The sequence below is a fragment of the Nycticebus coucang genome, chromosome 3 (genome assembly GCF_027406575.1).
Source record: "Nycticebus coucang isolate mNycCou1 chromosome 3, mNycCou1.pri, whole genome shotgun sequence".
Classification (NCBI taxonomy): domain Eukaryota; kingdom Metazoa; phylum Chordata; class Mammalia; order Primates; family Lorisidae; genus Nycticebus; species Nycticebus coucang.
In genome coordinates, this window is record NC_069782.1 from 143,458,507 (window position 1) to 143,483,285 (window position 24,779).

The following is a 24,779-nucleotide window of genomic DNA, read 5'->3' on the forward strand; positions in this document are numbered from 1 at the left end:
CAAGCTCTTTCCTTTGGATAATTTTCTTAAAAGCAAAGAGGTTGTAAACACTTTGCCTTTAGGTCAAAATCCTTGGTTAGTATGCCTTTTATTTAACTGAAATCATCAAGCAGTGTTAGCCTGTGCGGGTTTAAATAAGGGCATAAATTTAATTTCTGGGCCTCGTGAAGAAAATTTTATAAAGCTTCCCTTTTCCCTCCCTTTCAAATTTCTACAACACAGAGATCCATTTTTCCTACATCCTTAAAAGATCCCTCTGGTAACTACTCAAACATTACAACTTGCTTGGATGGGGGCTGGATTTGTTCTTTTGAAAAAAATACACAAAACAGACCCTGGCAGAGACAGGTTGTGGGTTGTAAATACATGAGCTTCTAGCAGACCAAGCTCCTGAGTAGTCTTGCCGTGAAAGTTATTAACATTCATTTGTTTAATTGTCAACTGCTGAGCAGACAGTATGTACAGGCACTGTCATTTATCTTGGCTACTGCGGACCTAAAATACTTACATTCTCTGCACTCATGGATCTTAGGTCTAGTGAACGAGGGGGTAACTTTTAAAAATGAGGAAATGTTTCTAAGAGAGTACATGGTTTGTGAAATACTGGCATGTCCAGGTAGAGGTAAAGGGAAGTCTACTTCACAATCAAAAGCAGAAGCCACAATTCCTTGATAACATCAGGGGCCAGTCCAACCCTATCACCAAGAAGAGACTCTGACAAGTCAAGGTGTTTCCTGATACACTCAGCCAACAACATGTGCAGCCCCTGCCCCACTGGGCTGGGGAGCATCTCTCTACAGACTGCGCCTGTTGGTGGGAGTGGGGGGGCAGGCGCTTAGTGCATGTACCGTGCCCTTGGAGCGATACCAAGAAAAAGTGACACACACACAACTTCATTTTAAGAGCAAACAAGCAGCATTTAAAGGTGCAAGAACATTTTTAAATGGAACAAAATTCCAGCCATTGACTTCACTGTTATCTGTGGATCAGAAATACGCAAGACTATTCCATTGCAATGACATGGTGACAAGGTCATTGTGGCTGAATTCCTAAAATTCGTAACAGTTTGAGACCTCCTGGTACAGAAAGGGGAAATTAATGAAGAAATCAAAAATTCACCCATAGATTCCAGAAGGAAGAAACCAAATAGGTGTGTCCATATTTACTCAAAGCCCACACATCATAAAACCTTTATTTACAGAAGGGATAAGGTATGGTTAATTATTTGCTTTATAAAATGGGTCACATTTTTTTTTTAAAGTGATATATTCCCAGGACGCACTTAAGATAGAATTTAATTTAGAGATGTTTGATTTCTGGGTAACCAAAGAACTGTTTAAAATAAGGCCCCTCTAAGGGCTCAGAAGGGAAAAGTAACAAAAGAATGTGTGTCTAGAATAGTCCCTGAATCTGCACCCCACCCCCAAGATGTGATTTCAAACAGAAACAAAATAAAAACCAAAATGGTCAGGACAAAAATACATGTCCTGTCACTTTCCTTGGACTCAGCCACGTCCCCCTTGGATTGGAGCTCCTCTCACAGCCCTGCCCTCTTCATTTGTAGCTTTGGGGCCCCCAGTGATTCCTCTATAGCAGGGATTTTGACCCAGGAGTGATTTCTGGGCCTTGGGGAACATTTTACAATGTTTGGAGGCATTTTTGGCTGTCACAGCTGAAGTGGGAGCACTGAATTGTCATCTGGTGGGTACAGACCAAGGATATGGCTAAACACTCCATGGGACAGTCCCCTACAACAAAGAATGACCCCACCCAGCAGGTCAGTAATGCTGAGAGTGACAGACCCTGGTCTAAAGGAGGCAAAATCATGGTCATTCCCCCAGAGTCGGGGTGCTGGGATTGGGGGGTTCTGACTCTGTCGTTTTAGATGAGCTATTGTTGAGTTGGAGGAAAAAAATCTGCCAACCCCTGTGTCATAATAATATTCCTCACTGATGCGAGGGTTAGGCTCACTGACACATGAAAATGCCTAAGAGAGTCACTTGAAAACACTTGGTCAAAACACTTTATTCAAAGTATTATAAGGAGAGGCTTGGCAAGACCTCACAATTAGTCTTAAAAAGCCTGCTCCAGAGTAATTTACACCAATGAGCCATGACAAATTCACCTATTCTGTAAGTATACCAGTGACTCAACAAGTCTTTTCTTCCATTGTAGAATGGCAACAATTATATTTTAATTAGTTATTTTTCGCTTACTTGTCAGAACCTGTTTGGATAATCTAAATAACTTCACATCCTCTTAACATTCCTCATGAGACAGTCTCAGAGAAAACAGACTTGATTTTCTTTTAAATCTCCAATCTCGGTTAAGTGACAGATGAGGCTGCCATAGCAACCACATTCCTGCTGGGTTTTGGCCAAACTCACCCCCCCCCCCTTTCTAAAACCATAAATCTATTTCTTTTAGTTGAGATCATTTTCTTGTCTCATTTCTTCTTTAGTGCAAACATCGCACACTTTAGAACTTTTTTTTCTAAAAAAGAAAACCAAAAAACTTCAGAGCATGGCCTAATTAATACCTAGGATTTTAGGAAAACTATTTTCATTACAAAGGCCAGAATCTCTAGATTTCTTTCATTGCGTGCGCAAAGGTGGTAAGAGGCCAAGCTCTTCCAACCTATAGCTGCAACAAAATAGGAAAATATCTAAATGTTGTACTTCTTCATTTTCATTCATAGCGAACTTCTTAAAAGGATAAAAAAAGTAAAGAAAAAAATATGTATTTCTAGTAACAGATAAATCTACTCAATTCCCCATGCCACTTCATCATAAATCCCCCAAGTATGACTCTAAAGTTTTGTCTCCAATGTAAACTTCACAGAGCTCTATCAACCACAGATGAAACAAAACAAACCCGGAGTCTGGAAACCTCACTGTCCACTCAATCCTTGGGGGTAGGAGCCTGAATAAAGCACAACCCTGTTTACAAAGGTCAATGCACTGTGCCTCTCAGAAGAATAAGCTGCCTTTCCCACTCTTTATTCTCTGTCAATGAACGAAAAAGCTACAAGTTCTTTCTGATTATGAGGAAAACAAAAAGTTCATGTAAAATAGACTTTAGGGCAATGCAAGTGGCCTCTGTCTCCAGCATCCGGACACACATCTGGAGGACCCGAATGGCCTCCGAGCTCACCGAGGAAGTCTGAAATTTCTTATCTGCCTCACAAAGCAAAGGACACTTTGTGCAATAACTGCTTTACCTTAGGCCAGGGCTCCTTTTGTTCTAATGCTGCTCCTTCACTGTGCTCAGCAGAGAACGCCTCTGGGCTTCAAACCCAGGAGGCTCTGCAGATGCCAGACCTCAGCCGGACAGACTGAGGCTCCGGCCACAATCCAGGCTTCTCTCTGAAGCAAAGCTCAGGGATTGAGCTTGAGACACCTCCGGAAGCCGCCCAGCACAGCGGGCAGGCACACTCCCTCTTCTCCTCGCCCCGCACTTACTAGTTCAACACACCAGCAACCACGACGGGCCAGTCCATGTTTCCCAGAAAGGAGGGGGGTAGATTTTCTCTTTCATTTTTAAAATGCAGGTGGGGGAAAGGTCTATCTTTTTTCACATTCACTCAGGATTGTCTGCATCCTAAAACTGACAGTCATTGTTTCAGAGGTAGAGGCTTGCCCTGAAAGCAGATTTTAGGCTTTTAAAGTTTCTTTCTTGGATCTGGGATGATGGAAAGGTGCACAGCTGAGCACAGCTACAAACAGCAGCAGCCTCCTCTCCTGGTCACTGCTTTTGCATCACACGATCTGGAACCCCTTATGTGAAAGTGCAGGAAAACTGAGTCCAATTTTGCACTTCCATTTGTTACCCCAGGATTTCCATAGTACTCTGCAGGACTGTTGGAGAGAAATGTGGTTTTAAAAAAAAGACTTTGCTTATCAAGCTACACGATTCATATTTTTCATACATTTCATATTGTGCTTTTTTATTGCAGAAAAAATTATTTGGTACCTATATGCTTCAGGCACTTTACCCACATTACCTCATTTTCAACCAAATTGCCCCTGTGGAGATCTCAGATGAGCAGGTGACAGAAGGGGACACCACAGGCACTAGGTGCCTGCACAGAAAGACGAGCCAGGAGCCTTCTACTGTGATAACACAGCCCCTTTTTACACACCTTTCTTGGGACTAGGGCAAGGTTCTGTAACAACTCCTGTCATTTTTAACAAAACCAAGACTGATTCAGGAAAATCTTTCTGGAGATTATTTGCCCATAACAATCAGCTAATAAAAAGACTGTTTTATAGATGTTGGAGTGTCTCTAAGATGGTTTGGAAGCAATCTCCAATTTTGTTGAGGAAATGCAAAGATTTCAGCCACAAAGTTGTGCTTCTAAAATGAAGAGGCAGCTACCGGATTATACATTGTAGTTACAGGATAGTTAACTAAATTTGTGTTTTCCTTTTAAGGAGTGAAAATCCTTGATGAGTCTTCACCAAATACCTCCATGGTCAGATTCTCAAAGTGGCATTTGTGGGTCTTGCCACACCAGCATCACCCAGAGTAGGATGAAACCCAGACCCCCTGAATCAGAATCTTTGGGGTGAGGCCTGAAAATCCATATTTTTTTTTTTAAAGCACAAATCATTTTTTTTTTTTATTGTGGTAAGACACACATGAGATCTATTCTCCTAATTTTTTAAGTGCACAGAATAACATTGTTAACGCTATGGACCATGTTGTACTAGGAAGCACCTATGCACAGTGGTTTAGAGCCCCAGTCTGGCACAGTAAGACCTTGTGGGGTAGGGATGGTTCCTTTTACCTCTGTAACCTCATGTTTAGGACCTTAGCAGGCAGTTGAAAGGAGCAAAGGAGCCCCTCTCCATGAAGGAAACTTACCCAGGCTCCCAGCCTCAGGGCTGGAAGGGACTGGATCCTTGGGACTGGGCTCACTGCCTGCCATCTTCATCCTCCTTCTCCTCTCCTATATTTGGGGTGTCAGGTCCTTTCTTGGATTTTATCTATTTAACCATCTCTATGTCTTCTAGGATAGGGAGAAAGAGGATGGGCCATCTTCAAATTTACCAAGCAAATTTCCAAATTTGTGGGATGAAAAGGGGCAAGAATCCACACCATGTGGAGTCAAGAGGTTCCTGTCACCTGCCTGGTTGGTGGCCTTCAGTGTGTACCCTGAGCTGACTGCCCAACCCTCCTGCCTCCTGTTCACATGACTTGTGGAAAGAAAGGGAAGAGCAAATAATTAAAGAGTGGGCACAGGCACCTGCTGGAGGTGAAGGAAATGTCCTAAAATTGAACTGCGAAGATTATTGAATCATATACTTAACACGGGTGAATTTTATGCTCTGTAAATAAAGCTTTAATGAACCGGCCACTAATACAGGAGTAACTGGCTAAATTCTGTTCTAGATTCTTAGCCAGTGCTAAGGCTAAGTTCCAAGGAGCTGATAAGTACCCACGCTCTCACACTCCACGAATGTTAAGAGGTCTCTTCATGATTCTAAAAACCGGGATGAAGGCCCTGTCTGGGCGAATATGCCAGGCATAATAATACAGAACAATTATGCAGACAGTGCTGATCCTCCTGGAGTTTATATTTAAACTCTTGGATTATATTCAGGTGGCTCCAAAAAAAAAAAACATTAAGAGACAGAAAAGAGGCACATGGGCATTTACTTCACATGTGATTGAAAGGAACAGATGAGGAATTTCTACCTAAATGTATATGAAATCTTTCGAGTTTTTGGTTAAAGGCCATGGCAAAAATTCACAGTGGGAAAAAAAATAGTCATTCATCAATACATCTTTTATTTAGCAGCTACTAGATGCCTAGTAAAAAAAGTAATAGAATATACTTGGTGAAGCAATGGCAGAGTGAATTTATGGTCACAAGTGCTCGTGAATATCTAATATTAGGTGATTTAAGAAATTTTCAAACCAAAGCATTGACGTTACAATTACCTTGTACACATGAAATAATCACATCTAAATACCTCAGAGAGTGAACAGGGGGAGGAGTGAGTCTGACTCCTTCATTCAAATAGGAAGTTGTAGGTTTATTCAAAATATAGGACTTTTACAAAATGTTTATTTATAAATGAAGGAAATGGAAAAAAAATATTTTCTGGGGTCTGGCACGTCAGGCTGAGAGGTAAATGTCACTATCCACATTTTACTACTTCAGCTGCTGAGGCACACGCAGCTCTCAGTGTGGCCATGGAATCAAATCCTGGTGTCTGGCTGGACCAATTCTTTCCTCTAACCTCTCCTCTCTCTCCAGCCTTACCCATTAAGGCTACATCAAGCTCCAAAATCCCAGATTCTATTTCTGTTTCCAAGATGGCTACAGCTCTGCATTTTGCTATATAGTCATAAAAATATTTTATAAACAGTTTTCATTTGCAAGAACCTTCCAACGTTTCCTTTCTGGGGAGGAATTACTGTATTAGTTCATTTGTACTGTGCTGCATGGGCACCAGCCCTAACTTCACTCCACCTGACCAGCTGGCAAACAACAAGCAAGTCCATCTGCTGGAATTGGCACAACAGCCTCCACAAGGTGAGGAGCCAGGAGGTCCAGGAAACAAGCAGGTTTGGGTGTAGATCAGAGGAGGAGGAAGCCTGTTCATAGCACTAGAGGCATCACCAGCAGCAGTCTGCAGCCCTGGGCCATGTGGAAAGTTTTACATTTTTAATCCAAGAACAGAAATTATCCTGGTGACCTCTGGATGGTGCTGTTTTCAACACATATTCTGGAGCTGGGGAAAGGGGCTAAACCAGTGGTTCTCAACCTTCCTAATCTGCGATGTATTTTCATTGTTAAAAAGGGGTCCGACCCACAGGTGAGAACCGCTGGGCTAAGCAGACAAAAGCACAAAACAGAGCTGAGATAGCTGGAGACACCACCTTCTGTGTGAATTTTCCCCAACTAGTTTTCTAAGTTTACCCACAAGCTAGACAAGATTGCTGGAGGCCGGAAAGGCAGTCATAACCCAGCAGGGGCCCAACCCAGAATTCAGGAGAGAGGCTATCTCTTGTCTCCCCAGCCACTGCAGCCAGGTAGCCAGATCCAAGTGGATTAATAGAAATGATCTTTCTAATGGAGTATGGGTCTGCGTGAGTCCAGAAAGTTCAGTTTTACCTCACAATTAAAATATTAGTCTGTAAAGGAAAATATGTCAATTAAAAAATATTTACAATCTGACTATTGGAATAGAAAATGACACATTATTATAAGCTGCAATTAAACAGTAAAATCAAACCGCATGTCTAAAATCAAACAAACAGGAAAAAAGTGACCAAAGACTTCAGTAACTATGGCAAATGAAGATACATTTCTCATTTTCAACTATCAGTTCTTCAAGAACCAATGCAGACTTCTAATAACTAACAAGACTCTCTCCCAAAGTTGGGAGCATTTACTGAATGTGCCTCTTACCTGGCCTTCTATTGCTGTGGGTCCTGAATCATCTCTGAGGGCTGAGATACACTGCCAAAGACTAAACTCGTTATCTGCGCCATCAAGAGAAGGTCATGAAAATTACCTTGAAATTCAATGAAGATCACTTTGGTGGGGGTAGGTGGGTACCCTGGACTGAACAATGTCTATAGTAGTAATAGGAGGAGACAGAGCTAGAGGAAGGAGCAGGGAAGGAAGAGCCGGGAGGGAAGGAGTTGGTGCTCTGGGTCCTCAGATAGCAGACTCATGAGCCCTTCCTTCTGACACCCAGGATACTGGGTTCTGGAGAGGAAAAAGAACAATCTGAGCAATCATTGCTTTGGTGCCCAGTACAGTGGCCAGACCCAGAGATGCACCCCTTCTTGTGGTTGGTGGCAACTGGTCCAGGCAGGCTGTCTCTCTGCTGTTAGATCCCAGCCATGTCTAAAGTTCAAAACCACCTCTGAGAACCTCCCCTAGACTCTGCAGATGTTGCAACAGCCCTGGGCACTCATGATCACTGGGGGTCTCTGGGACACTCCAGAAGGTATAGGTTCCAAGTTAGACACCCTCTTTTAGAAATTCTTGCCTTATTGATCTGAAGACAAGTCCTAAACCTTCCATTTTCCTTTGTGCTCCCTGGTGTTGGGTTGTCCCATGTGCTCAGAAATCCTCCCTGACTTGCTGGAAGAGTCTCACTCGACCTGTGGAGTCGATCGTTTTCTAGCTCACACGTTTCAGCAACGAGTTAAACTCTCTGACATTAAATAACACTGAAAAGCATCCTTTAAACTTGATAAATATAAATTCTTTTCGAACTGTCATTTCCAGATAAGAAAGCCCTTCCATCTGTGGTGACCGGAAATAAGGTGTTTTTTTCCATAAACATCAAATATTTGCTAGATGTGAACTCAGTCTTCTGGTCTCCTGGCAGTCCATCTTCCCTTGTCATTAACATAAGAGAAAGTGGGTAACTTGGGGAGAATCAGAGATTTTCCTGGAATCATTCATCACATTAGTGTGCCATGCTCTACTGAGTCAATTCCCAACTTGTGAACAGCAAAGGAGATAAAATATTAGCACCATATTGTTCTTCTCAAAAAAGATGTTTCAATAAACACATGGCAAACCATAAGTTGAACTTAAACTCGAGTTCACTTTCCAGCACTCATCAAGCCACATTCTATGATCAAGGGCAGCCTGTGGCCATGCAAGAGTACAAAAGTTCAAACGCCCACCAAGGGAAAGAACCTTGCATGGAATCCTGTATTAAGACATTTATTGACTTGAATCCCCATTTGCACAAATAGTTTATGCGTATGTGTGAAATTGAGATGATAAATCACATACCATAAAATTCACCCTCTTAAAGTATATAATTCAGTATAGTCTTTAGTATACACACAGAATGGTACAACGATTACTAGAATTACTATCTAATTCTAGAACACTGTCATTACTCTGAAAAGAAAGCCCATACCTACCCATTAGCAGTCACTTACCACTTCTCCCTTCCCCTGACCCCTGGCAACCACTAATCTACTTTCTATCTCTACAGATTTGCCTAGTCTAGAAATTTCATAGAAATGAAATCATACAGTATGTGGTCTTTTGCGACTGGCTTTCACTTAGCACAAACACCTTCAAGGTTCATCCGTGTTGTACCATGTATCAGTACGCCATTCCTTTTCATGGCTGAGTAATATTCCACTTTATAGATAGACCACATATTGCTTAACTCAGATTTAAAATGAAGTTTGCTGTTGAGTAATAGTTTGACAATAGGAAATGTGACCATTGTCTCTATACTGAACCTGTTTAGGACCTTCCTGATTATCCAGTAATCTATGGAGGCACCTAGACTAGAGCTGTAGAAAATATGCTCTCTACACCGAAACAGCATCATCCATCTACAACATTCCCCTAGGGTCATGTCAGATGCCCTGCTAGAGCCTCCAGCTGATTAAAAGAGGCAAGTCATTATTGACGTACAGCTCTGCAGAAACAGAACAGACTTTATAAGCAAGGTTGCTGATTTTCAGTGGTGTTTTACACTGGTAAAATAATAAACCAACCATACGCCAAATGCTTATTGTTGTGGGAACAGGTGTAACAGGGCCACTAATGAGCTAGGCTTTCTCTATTCTGTCAGGAATGGCAAATTTTGGTACTCCAACAAGTTATATTGAGGGACAAATTATGTCCTGCAAAGATGATTGTCAAGTAGATAGTAAGCATGTGCGTCCTCCCTCTCTCTCTCATTCTCTTTTTCTCTCTCTGCATGAATATGTCTCCTTCTTCTGAGACCTAATTGGTTCTATCTTACTAATTAGCTCCAAAGTCTCCAGCACTCAGTAGCCTCATCTGTAAATGGAGGTCACTAGTAACTGCCTTGACCACCTTGCAGGCCAGTTGTGAGAATTAAATATTTATGAGATCACTTGAAAATGCTAAAAATGTTATACGAAGTCAGGACATTGTGGCAGCTCACGGTCCATTGGGACACAGCCCCTCTCAACCAATACTACTAGGACAACTTGATTCTTTTCCCTTCTATGATCCTCAAAAAAAACTGGGTCCACAATTAATTGGTAGAAAATGTGAATTTCTCTGAGCAAAGCAAGGATGAGAAGAATGTGATTGGTTTTCTGCGTGGACATGAGTTATTATTCTTGTTTTGCTGTGTACACACAAAACGAGAAAGGGGGAAGTTGGCATTTCAGCCTGCCTTTTGCAAATTATATCTCCAATGATGACAAAAAGATTGTATGTCATGCAAACTCCATGGGATGGTCTATGTTTCAACAGGTCAGCCCGGAACTAAACCTACTCACTGCTCATGGCTACTGCAACATAACCTACTTAAAATCCCTACACCAAAGGGAAGGAAGGGGATAAGAGCCTCCAATTTATAACAGAAACTGTCCTCATGAGAATGTTGCTAACACTTGTTCCTCAGCTTTGTGAAAAAGCAGTTTTTTTAATCAATCAAAAAGCAAAACAAAACAAAGCCGCCAAGTTTTAATCCCTCAGAGAGCCAAGGGAAAGGATTTTGCTCAATCCCATTGTGATTCCACTTCCTACATTCTGAGAGTTCAGCAGGGAGGAACCTGAAAGTCAGTCCCCTTCCCGTCCTGTCCATCCTTTCCAGGGTTAACAGATAAAGACAGGACACCGCTGCCCTTGGAGGCATGGACAGAACGGTGTCACGGGCTAGAGGGCTCGTTTGGGCTTCCTCTTTCTCACATGCTGGGGCACCCAGGCTTTCATAGATACTGCCCAGGAGCACAGTGGTGCAGTGAATACCATGCCACCAACCCTTCTGGAAAGACCAGATGTGTCTAGGCTGGTTGATTTTCTGGGTGTGGGGATGTGAGGAAGATGGAACGAGAAAGCCTGTGAGTCCTGACAAGGAAAGCAGAGCCTTCCCCAGCCCTGCATGGAACAGATGCAGACGCTGTGACCTCCCTCCATCCTTGACGCAGAACAACGCTCTGGTGTGCAGTCCGGCAGGCACCTGCCCAGGCCAGACCCTGAGGCTGAGGGGCAGGGTGACCGCGCTTGTCTTTCTGCGCAGCACACAGCAAGACAAGCTCCACGGCACAGACAGCCCTGGAGGGACAGGAACTGTGCACGAGAGCAGAGAGGCAGAGAGAAAGGCAAACCCACCCTTAGTCTGCCCACGAACAGCCCGGCAAACTAAGGTAAGGGGATGGGGACAAACCCTCTTCCTTTATTCTGCTTTCAGTTTGACATTTGTTTTTTTTTTTTTTTTCCTCTTCCTGGGCTGCCTTCATTTTGGAACTACGTCGTTGGTGTTGATAACAACTATTTTGTTGCTGTCTCTTTCTTCATGAAGCTGGCAGGTGATCTGTACCTAAGAAAGGAAGTTTGCTGGAGGAAGAGTCTCTTGGGGCCGTCCACCAAAGATGGCAGGAAATTCATACCAAAAGGCTGCCCCACCACGTTTGCTATACTGACATTGGTGACCTAAGCCTGAAGTCTCTTGCAGCTTCCTGTTACCACCAGGTTGCTAAAGTAGAAGGGAGGGGGAGGTGAGAAGGAAGTGGGGTTGGTTGCTTCAGAGGAGCGTTCCAAGAAGGGATGAAGATAGTAAACTCCAGTATCTCACACTAATTTGTCCCCGGACTTCTTAATCAGGAGGCTGGTTGCAAATATCTGCAGAACACACCTGAATTCATAGGTCAATCAGCAGAAGCATTTAAAGATGTGCCATTTATAGCAAGTTCTCCCTAAAAAGAGTCTTGCTGTCAAAAACAAAACTGAAAGCAAATGATGAAATATCAAGCCACAATTTGAGTGTTTGCTCTATGTTGAGTGTTACGTGTCAGTGGAAAATACCTCCAGAAAAATAAACTGTAGGCTCTAACCTCTTAGACCCAAGACATGAGAATTACAGAGCTCAGATCCTTAGAACCACAGAGACTCTAGGAGTCTGGCAGCCCAGGTCTTGGATTTATGTGTATATTTTTAATGCATGTAAAGGAAAACAGAGACTCAAGGAAGTTGTGAGACTCACCCAGCTGGTGAGTGGCAAGAGCAGATCCTGCTTCCCCATCAGCCACAAGGTGCTCAGGGCCTCCCCTCCCCAGCTGACATCACATGCACCATTTACAACTATTCAGGAATAACAGAGAGAAAGAACTTGGGAGCCTGCAGAGCTCTGGAGGTCACACGCCAGTCCCTTTTCCTGGGAAGTGCAGTCAGTCTCAAAGGGAGTCAGTCTGTACCATCTGCCCCGAATTATTCAGGACTCAGTGACAATGCCAGGCATAGGCTTCTCTTTCTGATCACTGCTCTGTGATCCTTCTCATTCTGGGGTCTGGTGGCATCTCAGGCATTGGGGACCCTCCAATGCTTATGAATGCTAAATTAAAACCCCAAACCAGGCCAGGGCTGCAGACCCCAGAGGGATGATACCTGAGTAATTTTCCAGGTTTACTGAAGCAGGTTGAATGGTAACCCCCTCCTCTCCAGAGGACACATTCTCATCAAATCTCTGGGTCTGTGAAAACTAACTTATTTAGGAAAAGGGTCTTTGCAGTTGTAATTAAGTTAAGGATCCTGAGATGAGAAGACCACCCTGCATTATGTGGATGGGCCCCTAATCCAATGCCAAGGTGTCCTTACAAGAGAAAGGAAGTGGGAAGTTCAACAGAGAGAAGGGGGATGACGCAGAGAGGTGGGCACATGAAGATGAAGGCAGAGACTGGGGTGATGCTGCCACAAGCCAAGGAACGCCAGGGGCCTGTGGGAAGAGGCAGGGACAGACATCCCTCCCCGTCTAGAACCTTCAGAGACAGCCAGCCCTCCCCACACCCTGACTTCAGACTTCCAGCAGGTAGAACTTAGTCAATTCAATTTCTGTCATTTTAAGCTACCACAGTAACAGCAAACACAGAAAACTAATACATTTGTACTCTCTGTAGATGAAATAAGTTTAAAAAAAAAATTCCACAGAAACCCAAGGTTCGCAGTATTTACAATGAAATCTACAATAATGTTTCACCACCACCAAGGGTTGAGAATGGTGGGCAGAGGGAAGTGCCTGGAGCCCAGTCCTGCTTTCTATCGGTGACCAAGCCAACCTGACTCACAGGCTGCCACACGTCAGTGTGATAACCCTGCAGGATGATTTTCTGGATCACATGCCCATCTGAGGAGGACAGTAGGCTGGCTGGGCGGATCCTGACTCTGAGGCAAACCATGGTGCAAATGACTCCCAGACGTCCCAACATTAACAGATTGCAGGGGAAGTCTCCAGGTCTTAAACTAAACAAAATAGCCTTCACTGAAACCTGAAGCCAATTTGGGAAGAGGCCTTGGTGGCTCAGTGAACACTGAACTACTTGGGCCTCAGGGGAGAAAACAGAGTCAGCAGATGTTGCTTCAGAATGGCTTGTTCTTGGACCTAGCTATTAGACACTCCCTCCATAGCTGCTGAACTCCATCTGAAGGCAACCACCACACACACACACACACACACACACACACACACACAGACCTTCTGCCTCCCCAACTCTTTGTGGGGAACACAGCTCCATGTGTGGACCCAGGAGACAGCTGTTTCCATCTGTGCCTTCAGCAAACATGGCTGCCTCACTTGGGGCACCATGTTTAGCATCTTCCCAACTCTCTTCCAATGGCTGAGCACCTGGGAAACTGCTCTGGCATTCTATTGTTTTAAAATTAAATTCCCCAACTGCTCCCAACTCAAGTTTATTTCAGTCAAAGATCAAACTTGGGAACCCCAAGGAAAATGCTGTGAAGCCCTCTGGGCGCCACCACAGGTGGGGAGGCACCAAGCATCCACTTTGAGAGTTGTGATGTGACTGCTTGAAATTTAAGCTGCCCTTTGGGTGTGTCATGACCATCTTCTCCAATAGGTTTCTGGAGATGTGCTTCTCCCTAAGTGAAAACCTTAGTTTTTGAGTGACCTTGGGTTATCAATTAAAGCTTTATTGGAGAGGCTATGAGAGAATTCCTCCTGTCCTTTGGGTGTGTCATGACCATCTTCTCCAATAGGTTTCTGGAGATGTGCTTCTCCCTAAGTGAAAACCTTAGTTTTTGAGTGACCTTGGGTTATCCATTAAAGCTTTATTGGAGAGGCTATGAGAGAATTCCTCCTACCCTGTGTGTGGAGGGTGAGGGTCCATTTTATTGTTTTGAAAGTTTATTCACTTTTTTAGAGACAGAGTTTTGTTATGTTGCTCAGGCTGGCCCTCCTGTGCTCAATCTTTCAGCCCCAGGCTCCCCAAGAGCTTGGACTGTAGGTGCCACCACACCTGGCTTGGTGGGGTCCATTTCTCAGGTTCCAGACCAGATGGTGCCACCAGCGTTTTGTTCCCAGACTTCTATATTAGCCTCCTAACTGGCCTCCCTGTCTCCATTCTTGCCTCTTCTTTGCCAGCCATTTTTAAAAATTTTGAATTGAAATTCACATAACATAGAGTTAACCATTTTTTGTTTGTTTTTGTTTTTGAGACAGGTTCTTGCTCTGTCACCCAGGCTAGAGTACAGTGGCATCATCACAGTTCAATGCAACCTCAAACTCCCGGGCTCACGCCATCTTCCTGCTTTAGCCTCCCAAGTAGTTGGACTGCAAGTCCACACTATCATTTCTGGATAACTTTTGGATTTTTTGTAGAGATGGTGGTCTTGCAAAGCTGGCCAGGCTGGTCTTGAACTTTTGGCCTCAAGTGATCCTCCTACCTCCCAGTCTCTCCAAGTGATAGGATTATAGGTGTGAACCACCAAGCCTCATCAAAATTAGCCATTTTAATGTGAACCACTGAGTGGCACTCAGGACATTTATTCACAAAATGCTAGGCAACCACCTCCTCTACCTCATTCTGAAACATTTTTATCACCCCCCAAAGGAAACCCCATATGCATTAAGCAGTTCCTATCCATTTTCCCTCTGCCCCCTACCCTAGCCCTTGGCAACTGCCAATCTGCTTTCTGTCTCTACAGATTTACCTATTCTGGATATTGTTATTTTAATAGAATCAATCAATCTGTGGCCTTTGCAACTGTCTTCTTTTATTCAAGCTCATCCACGTCATAGCAGGCATCACTGCCTCCCTAAGGCTGATTAATACCCCACTGCAGGAATATACCATGCTTTGTTTACACATTCATCCGGTGATGGACATCTGGGTTGTTTCCAGCTCATGGCTGATGTGAACAGTGCCGCTACGACCACGTGTGTACACTGAGGTAAGAACTCCCATCCACTCCGCATGGCATCTAATCCAGCCACGTGACACTGCAGCTACACCCACTTCAGTGGCTTTCCACCACTCCTATTCCCACCACTCTTCAGGCAAAGCCTAAGCCCCTGGATAGGACCCCCGAGGCTGGGCACCTCTGTCCTCCCAAGCGTTGTCTCTCAAGAGTGGTCTTGCCTGACTCACGCTTTCCTGGTGTGCTGTGCTTATCCACGGAGCCTCTGTGGGTGCTGCTCCCTCTTCACAGAGCCCCCCTCCTCTGGCCAAGAAGCACCCACATTTGATAAACAACCCAGCCACGTCTTTGTTTCTCAAAAGCAATGAGCTATACAAAGTCCCAGCACGAGCCCATGCCAACCTCTCTGTGTGCCATCGGAAGAGCTTGTGGCAGGTCTGGGAAGGCTATGCTGGAGGTTTGGGGTGGAATCCCATGGAAGAGAGAGAAAAGCCCAGAAACAAAATACGGGGCCCTTAGGTTTGTGTCTGTGTCTTTGCCAGATTTAGTACCCTGGTGCCTAATGAAGGGAGGTGACAAGCTGCAGGACCAGGTGGTCACCCCTCAGCTGTGGAGCTTCCCGACCCACCTCTGCACAGGACACATTCTCTGCCCTGGTGTGCAGGATATGAATGAGGCAACTTTTCTCTTTCCATTGGACCTGGTTGACAACCGCATTAGCCTGTGACAAGTGGGCAGTGGCTCTGAACCCTGGCCCAGGGCTCCCTGTGACAACAGTCTCTCCTTGGCCAGACCTGGCTTAGCCCAGAGGCAGAAGCTGGTGGGGCAGCTGCTGAAAAAGCAGGAACAGAGCTCTTGTCTCTGCTTCAGGCGGTTGCACCTGAACTTGACAGGGTGCTAGGGTCACACAGGATGTGGTTTCTGAAAGGTGGGGCAGTCTACTCCTTTCACTCACACTTCCTTTCTTAGCTTCCATTCTCACTGAGTCTACACATGGCTACACACACACACGCACACGCACGTGTGTATACATTTGTGTGTATACATGTGTACACATACAGCTCCAACACCCTCCTCGTTTCCTCTTTCCTAACTTCTAAAAATAAAAATGTCTCATATAACCTTCCTTTCTACATAATTCTCCATAGAACCTTTATTACATTAATTTTTTCCCCTTCAAATTCTTCATCCCTCCAGTTTCCACATGAGCAATTTGGCAGAGCTTGGCTTTGAGGACAGTTCAGCACATTAATCCCCAAAGACAGTCACCTGCAGCTACTTTCCCTCCTCCAGATGTTAAAAAAGAATAGTGAAAATGGAAAAGAGGCTTTGGCTTGTGTTTCTGAGGAATGCCAGTGAGGAATGCTCGTGGCTGTGGGTGTCCATCTGCCACTTACCTCCAGGACCTTCCCCGTGATAAATTGCTGACAGGCTTCGCACTTCACCCCAAAGAGTCCCTGGTAGTCCTTTTCACAGTACGGGGCGCCGTCCCTGCAAGACAGAGCACGTTCAGCTCCTGGGCAGGCAGCCAAGGGCTGGAGCAGACACCCAGCCACATGGCTCTGAGCGCTTTTCCAAAGACGGTGGTGGGACCTTCTCCCTGCCCGGCGGGCACACACCTGGCAGACTGCTCAGACATGACTAAAGCACAGACAGAAGGAGCTGGAGAGAGCACTGAGGCTCTCTGGGCCACACAGAAAGGACAGCGAAATCTCCGCGGATCACCCGGGTGAGTTACCCTGAGACAGTCAAGGCTGCCACCTTGGCAGGCTCCTGATAAGAAGACAAAGGAAAAAGTATTTCTTCACAGGAAAGAGTGTGGGTCTGGACCCGATCAACTCCTTGGCTAGCTATGGAACCACAGCAAGGAGCTCCTTTTCTAAACTTTGGTTTCTCAAAGGAAAGTGCAGACATTATTAGCACTTGTCTCAAACCTCTGCTGAGAATTCAGTGAGATAATGTATTTGGCACAGTGGATGGCAGATCAGAAGTGACTTTATAAACATTTACTATTATTATAAGTGCCATTATTATTCTGATATCCTGATTATCAGCTACTTCATTGTGTTATGGAAGTTGAGTATTTAAAAGAACCCAGAAGAATGTAAACTGATGGTGGGCCAGAGTGGCTCACAGCTGTAATTCCAGCACTCCGGGAGGCTGAGGCAGGTAGACGACTTGAGCTTAGGAGTTTGAGACCAGCCTGAGCAAAGAGTGAAACCCCTGTCTCTAAAAACAGCCAAGTATTGTGGCAGGAGCTTATAGTCCCAGCTACTCAGCAGGCTGAGGCAAGAAGATTGCTTGCACTTGAGAGTTTGAGGTTGCTGTGAGTTATGACGCCATAGTACTCTACTAAGGACATCAAAGTGAGACTCTGTCTCAAAAAAAAAAAAAAAAAAAAAAAATGTAAAATTGGTGCAGGCTTTTTGGAAAACAACTTTAACAACTATAACCAAAAAAATGAAAGCAAATGCTGCTAGCAGGTTGGCCACAATGTCCCCAGCCGATCATAGAAAATACTCACAGAATAAAGCACTTCAGGCAAGGCCCGTCAGTCGCCGGGCTTGAAACAAAGACACAAGGTCACCCAGTGTACAAAATGATAAAACAACCTTCTTCTGACCTTGACTGTCAGAAGGGTGGCAACTTGACTGTCTCAGAACTTACTAGGGCAAACCCACCATCACTCCATTTCTCCACAGGCCCCAGATCACCTTCAGATGAAGGCTCAGGGCTTAGCTACCCCTGAGTGGCTACATGCCGGGCCAGAGCCTCCCAACAGCCTTGAGAAGCCAGCTCTCAGGAGGCCTTGGTGGCCCAGGGCCTTCCCCTCCACTTGGGCAACCTCCTCTGTTTATCTCAGGACACAGTAAAAATGTCATTTTCTGTATGTTATTGCATGGAAAATTTACAAAGCACCACTCTAGACAGCCAAGTTGCCTGCAGATGCACAACTCTCAATGTCTGCTTAAAAGCTGGCCATTTCTCCTCCTCCTTTAGCTGTCCCATCCATCACCCCTGCCTGAGGATGCCTTGTTCTAATATAGGTGTTTCAGCTTTACCCTGCACCTGTGGAATTACATTTCTTTTGCTGCACCTATAGAATTACATTTCTTACTTTTTTATTTGTTTCACTGTATGTTTAAATTAAATTCATTTTTTTTTTGAATAGGTTGTTTCATGAGGTTGGAGAAACTTTTTCAAGGCATAAAAAGGTATATAGTATTATTGTCTTTAACTTCACTTACTTCCTTAACTCTAGCTACTATTCATTGGTTTTGAACATGGATCCACTCCCTGGCAGGCTACCTAGGCCTTGTGTGTTTTTTGGGTGGGGGCATCTGCAAATATGCATGAGCCCTCAAAGAAGGAAAGAGGCTTACTAGTTCCACATAAACAAAATAAACAACAAAAGGGAAATCATTAAACACTTAATTGGCTAGGACATAGAGTATAACACTGACAGCTTCATTAGCAGTTCATCTTGGCAATGATTAATAACTCATTCAGTTTATAGTAGCCAAGCTATGCAAAAGGAGCATAAAATTCTTTCAAAAGTTTTATAGCAAATAGTTCACAGTGATCACAGGATGTGAATGTATTTCAGCACATTTGATGGGGTAGGTGAGACCCTGCCTAATAGCAGGACCTACAGACAGCCCGCCACGGCCCCACGCACGCGTGAAGGATCCTCGTGCCTCTGGCCCCATCTTACTTGCTGATGTACTCCCCGGTGAGGACCTTTCCGCAGGACTTGCATTTAAAGCACCCTAAGTGCCACTGCTTGTCCAGTGCCAGCAGCGCCTGTCCATTCTTGATGTCTCGTCCACAGCCAGCACAGTCTGGAAAAGAACGGAGCCAGCAGTTACGGCACATTTACTCTGCTCACAGGAGCACACAGGCCAGCCCAACCCCACTGTGTGCCCATCACGCAATCACGCCACATTTGTATAAGCACCTTCCTGTTCCAATTTCTCTCCTTCCACAAGATCATTACAGCAAAGTCTCGGAGGCTTGTCCTCATGTAGCATGGAAGCTCCATGAACCCCAGTGGATCTAAAGGTGTCTTTCACCTGTTTAGTTCTGTCGGGGTTATTTAAGTATCTGCTGAACTCCAGGCGGCCCAGAGAATATTTAATCATAGTGTCTTGGCTGAGATTTTAAGAAAGTGAGCATAGGCTTTTAATTGAGGGCATATGTACAGGTAAGCGCCGCAGGCTGGATGCCTCCTTAATGCTAAGTATGTGACTCCTGGAACATTTTCCTTAAATCTCATTTCTATAAATGGGATTCCACTTCCTTATCAACCTAAACCAGCCTCTCAAAGATTTGTGACCATCTATTAAACGGCTCTTATTCCTTAGCTGTAATTCTCCTTGGCAGGCTCCTGAAATGAAGGTAAAGGAGAAAGTAATCTTCACAGGAAAGCGTGTAGGTCTGGACTTGAATAATTTCTTCTTGGCTAGCTATGGGACCAGCAAGGTGCTCCTTTTCTAAATTTTGGTTTCTCATAGGAAAGTAGAAACATTATTAGCACCTGTCTCAAACCTCTGATGAGAAGTCAGTGAAATAATGGATTTGGCACAGTGGATGGCATATCAGAAGTGACTCTGTAAACATTTGCTATTATTATAAGTGCCATTATTATTCTGATTATGCTGATTATTAACTACTTCATTGTGTTAAGGAAGTGGAGTATTTAAAAGAACCCAGAAGAATGTAAATTGGTGCAACCTTTTTGGGAAACAACTTCAACAACTATAAACATTCAAAATCAATGTACATGAGAAAATGAAAGCAAACGCTGCTGGCAGGTCGGCCCAATGTCCCCAGTTCATCATAGAAAACTTAACTCACAGAATTAAGCACCGGTCATGCAAGGCCCCTCAGTTGGCAGGTTTGAAACAAGAGACAAGCCCACTCAGTGCACAAAATGATAAAACATCCCCCTCTTCTAATAAGGAACACAGGACCATCTACACAATCACAGATGCTGTGAGCCCGAAGAAGACGCCAGAGAAGATTCCAGAAAGTGAAACGCGTCCCTGAGACCAAGGACTGACTGGTGAAAAGTGATGGCTGACTATTCCAAGATCAAAACCAGACCACAAGTCAAAGACTCTTGGCAGCAAAGGATGGAAGCACTCGCATCAGAAGGGCTCCTGTGCCCCCCACAATCCCCGCCACTAGCCACGCCCTGAAGGGGCAGGGATTCCCCAGGGGCAAGCAGATTTGCCCACCTAATACCTTTCCAGAGCACACCCTGGCACCCTGGACCAGTGCCCAAGTCCAAGCCCTTTCGTAGTTTTGCCATGGCGGGAGACAGCCTCTCTGTGTGCTAATACCACCAATGCCCGAGGGCCTTCTCTCAGGCCACTGGCGCTGCTATCCAGGAGGCCCTGAGCCTGGGTGATTCATGAAGGAAAGGGGTTTCCTCAGCTCCAGGCTCTGCAGGCTGCACAAGTAGCGCTGCCTGGCACCTGCTTCCAGGCATTGGCAGAAGGCAGAAGGGGGAGAAAAAGCAAGAGAGAGAAGAGGAAGGGGTCACATTCTTTTTACCGTCTCTGTTGGTGGGGGACACTCTCCTGGGAACTAAAAAGGCACTCACAAGCGATCCACCTCCATGACCCAGGCACCTCTCACTAGCCCTACCTCCAACTTTGGGAATAGAATTTTAACATGAGATCTCAAGCAGTAAAATACCCAAACTCCAGCAAGGTGGCCATGGGAGGGGAGGGTGTTGCAGGGAGCTTGTTTGCATAGGCTGCCATGTTCAGGAGCCAGAAGGCAGGCGGCGGGTGGCTGGGCTGGCCCCCACACCTTTATGCTGGTATCCCAAGCAGTCCAACACTTCCAAGTCTCATCTGCCTTTTTGTGTCATTTGAAACTTCACGTATCAAAGCAGGAGAATAAACTATGTCTTATTTAAAAAAAAAAAAAAAAAAAAAATCCCCCTCTTCTGACCACATCTGTGACTGTTAGTCTTTTACTAAGGACATTAGTGCTAGCCCAACTTTAATTCTTTCTCCTCCTAGAAAAACATAAGACACTCCCAAACTAACCTGCTCCTGTTTTTTGTTTGTGCTTTGTAGAATGAGATCTCATTGTGTTGCCCAGGCCGCTCTTAACTCCTGATCCAAAGCAATCCTCCCCCGAGTGCTGGAATTACAGGCGTGAGCCACCATGCCCAGCCACCCCTGCTTTCTGACAACATTTAACCTAGAACTATGTTTGCTCCTCTGAATATTCCTAAAATTACCCAGCACAAACCCCATATCTTATAAAATCTCCTCCAAATTTCTTCCCCAAAGCAGCTAGTTAAGTACACTTGACTTTTTTTTTTGTACTATAGGTGAGTTTTTGATCATCTTGATCTGTGATGTTAACATACCTACAGAATCAACAATTTCATGTTTAAGATTTTATTCAATGAAGATATTTGCAAAAGAGTATGTCCTGCAGCATTTTTCTAACAATACAAACCGGAAAACAGCCTATAAGGATATCAATAAGGGGCTAAATTATAGTATGGTCAGTCATGGAGCACCATGTGCTAGTAAAAAGAATGAGGGAGTCTGTGTGCTGACATGGAAAGATGTCCAAAATAGACCAAGTTAAAAAAAAAAAATCTGTAGAACAGTATGCATAGCATAAGCTCTTCACAGAAAAGTAGTAGAGAAAATGGTATGTGTGCATCCTATTCCCAGAATAGAATATAAAACATAAAAAATTCTGAAGAGACGTCCCTCTGTGGAGGAGGATTTTACTTCTTACTTCACATTCTCTGTATGGTTTGCATTTTTTAGACCAGGAGAATTTTTTAGAAATTCAGTAAATAAGTATTGATAAAGTTAAAAAATATTAAAAAAAATATGAAGTCTGAATATTGCTGGTTAGAATTTCTTAGGATATAGCTCGCCATCTAAAATACATCTGAGAGTAGAGTGGATGGTCACAAAATATCAAGAATTAAAAAAAAAAATCTATTGTTTATGTGCATTCCTTTGTTTTTAAACTGTTTTATTTCAGATTAATGTGAGGGTACAAACAACTAGTCCCTCTTGTAGTTGTGTCCTATGCCCAAGAGGTGTGCCATTTAAAAAAATTCTGGGGTTTATATGCATTCCAATATCTCACCAAAAATTTTACGAAAGGAATCTCATATCTGCTGGTTTACTATAGAGATAAAAGTGAAAGCCCATGATGTTTGTTTAAAAATATAATTTTAAGAGGTAGGAACAAAGTATAGACTTAAGAAAATGACTGATTATTTTTCAAACAGACTATGTTTAGAGCAGTGGTATGTTCACAGCAAAACTGAACAGAAGGTACAGAGATTTCCCACATACCCCTGTGCCCACACGCACAGCCTCCCCATCAGCAGCATCCCCCAGCAGTGGTACTTTTGTACAGTTGATGAACACACCTACACTGACATGTCACCCGCAGCTGAGTCCATGGTTTACATTAGGGTTCCAGCCTTGGTGTTGGACAGCCTATGAATATGGATGAATGTGTATCATACAGAGTGTATCATAGTATCATACAGAGTAGTGATGCTGCCCTAAAAATCCTCTTCATCCTGCCTAGTCAGACCTCTCTCCCTCCAACCCCTGAAAACCCACTGATCTTTTTTACTGTCTGCATAGTTTTACCTTTTATAGGATGAAATGGACAGTTTTTAATCCAAGTTGAACTGAAAATTTTCTTTATTCTTCTAATTACAGAATTCCCACTAGGTGGCAGCAAATATTTAAATAAGGAAGATGCTGGGTAAGAACTTTTTTAAGGCAGAAAACATACTTTAGAGAAGACTTGGGCTCAGGGAGGTTGACAGAGGTGTTGGAGGCGTCCCTGTTGGCACCAGCAGTGAGGTCTGAGGAGATGGATGGTGTGGGGGAGGTAAGAGCATGGGCTTTGGTGTCAGGAAGACTTGGGCAAGTTACTATCTCTGAACCCTCATCATCTCATCTGTGAAAAGTAGACAGTAATGGTCACTTTTTTTGTTTGTTACGTGGAAGAAAGATCATGCATTGTAAAGCATTGTACCACACTTACAACACTTGGACTGTGCTAGCCGCTTAATAGGCTTCCATCTTCCCTGGTTAGGGACTGAGCTAGGACAGGGAACTGGGCTTCTTGGCTCTTTACAAGCACCTCAGTGCTCAGGTATCCCAGAGCTATGAAAGAAGTGAAGACACAATTGGAGAACAACAAAGACTGCTATGATCATTCACGATCCTTGCAGTCAAAGCCCTCTGACCCTCCCAGTGGGGTCTCCATTACCCAGCCCCTCTGTGTCCTGCACAGTGCCTCACGGAGGGCAGGCATTCTATAACTGACTTTGATAATGCTTTACAGAGCAACATTCACTGAATGCTGAAAGCTCAAAGCCAGCTAGCTGGTAAAGTTGGGCTGAAAGTAGAGGCTGGAATAAAACCTTCTTCATCCCAAACCTTAAGATACAAATCAAAAAGCCTGCCTTCTAGATACGAGGACACCAGCCCATATCAATATTCTGACCCAGAGTGTTCTGGGGTATTGCACAGAGGCTGCCCTCTCCTTTCTGGACAAAGCCACGGTCTTATACTGGAGCCTGACGTCATGTGGGGAAAGTGGAAAAGATGCAAAGATGAGAAATTCGTGCTGGATGCTTCACTCCTTCCGTGCTCACTCTAACCAAGCTCTTTAATAAATAACAACATGTCCTCCTCTCTATCTTCATGTTTTTCAGCTGTTGAGAAAATTGTTTCCACATCACTGAAGCAGCTGCTGATAAATATAGAAACCTGGTGATTGGCACTGGAATTATTGCCAAAGTCAGAAATAGGTGAATCTAGAGTAGCATCGAGGAAATAAACCCACTAGCAACTCACCAGTGTTCTACCAAAGAAAAACAATGACCAGATATGAAAACAAGGAAAAGAAAAAAATCCAACCTTGAATACTTTGCCCCAATTCCTTTACTCTTACCACCGAGAGCCAAAGAAAAGCAGAGATTTGGCTATTTATGTCCAAGTTAAACTAATACCCCTGTACACACCTGGTTCCACGTTTATGTCATTTTGTTCAAAGGCAATACGTATCCCTAAAAATAAGGATCCTACCTGTTTCTCTACATCTAATGTTTTTGGCACAGGGCTATGGACTCCTGGGCTGCAAAAGTATTTAAGTTGAAAAAGTGGGGACACAAAGCTCTCAGGAAGTGCTCTCCAACTATGAGAGACGTCATCACTTGGGCAGCTACTCTCAGCCCAGATCCCTGTCTTCCTTGAGAACAACTGCTGTCTTTTGGGAATCTCCCATTTGAGAAGGGCAAGGGCCACATGTTTTACTCTGTGAAGAGAATCTTAGAACATGAAGTCATAGAAAAGAGAATCACGTGGGAGCTAAATTCCCATTCGCCCCACCTTTCCTGGGCCTGCATGCCTTGGGCTGAGTCACTCATGAAGGTGGCAACTGCCCACCCAGGATTGAAGCTTCCAGAACATGAAACGGGACTTTTCCTACTATCTCAGAATCGTTGGCCAAGGCCTTGGAGCTGAGGAGCATGGTGATAAGTATTCCATCTTGCATGGGGTGCTGGGAATATCTATGCAGGACTAATCACAAGGTAGCACTATCTACCCGATAACTATCAACACCTATT

General features: G+C 44.2%; 1 protein-coding gene and 1 long non-coding RNA gene across 11 annotated transcripts in view; one reads left to right on the top strand and one right to left on the bottom strand.

Annotated features, from left to right (window-relative positions):
- ABLIM1 (actin binding LIM protein 1) overlaps window positions 1-24,779 on the bottom strand; it is a 316,427-nt gene that overhangs the window by 80,366 nt on the left and 211,282 nt on the right. For all 10 annotated transcript variants that reach the window (XM_053583778.1, XM_053583779.1, XM_053583777.1 and 7 more), the window contains 2 exons: window positions 18,846-18,972; window positions 16,528-16,621 (listed from right to left, as the gene is read on the bottom strand). In XM_053583778.1, the coding sequence (XP_053439753.1) occupies window positions 16,528-16,621; window positions 18,846-18,972 (221 nt within the window). The remainder of the gene's footprint in view (window positions 1-16,527; window positions 16,622-18,845; window positions 18,973-24,779) is intronic.
- On the top strand, window positions 16,634-22,903 carry LOC128581231 (uncharacterized). The gene is made up of 3 exons (XR_008378784.1): window positions 16,634-16,859; window positions 18,303-18,345; window positions 22,858-22,903. It is a non-coding gene; the product is annotated as an uncharacterized LOC128581231 (long non-coding RNA).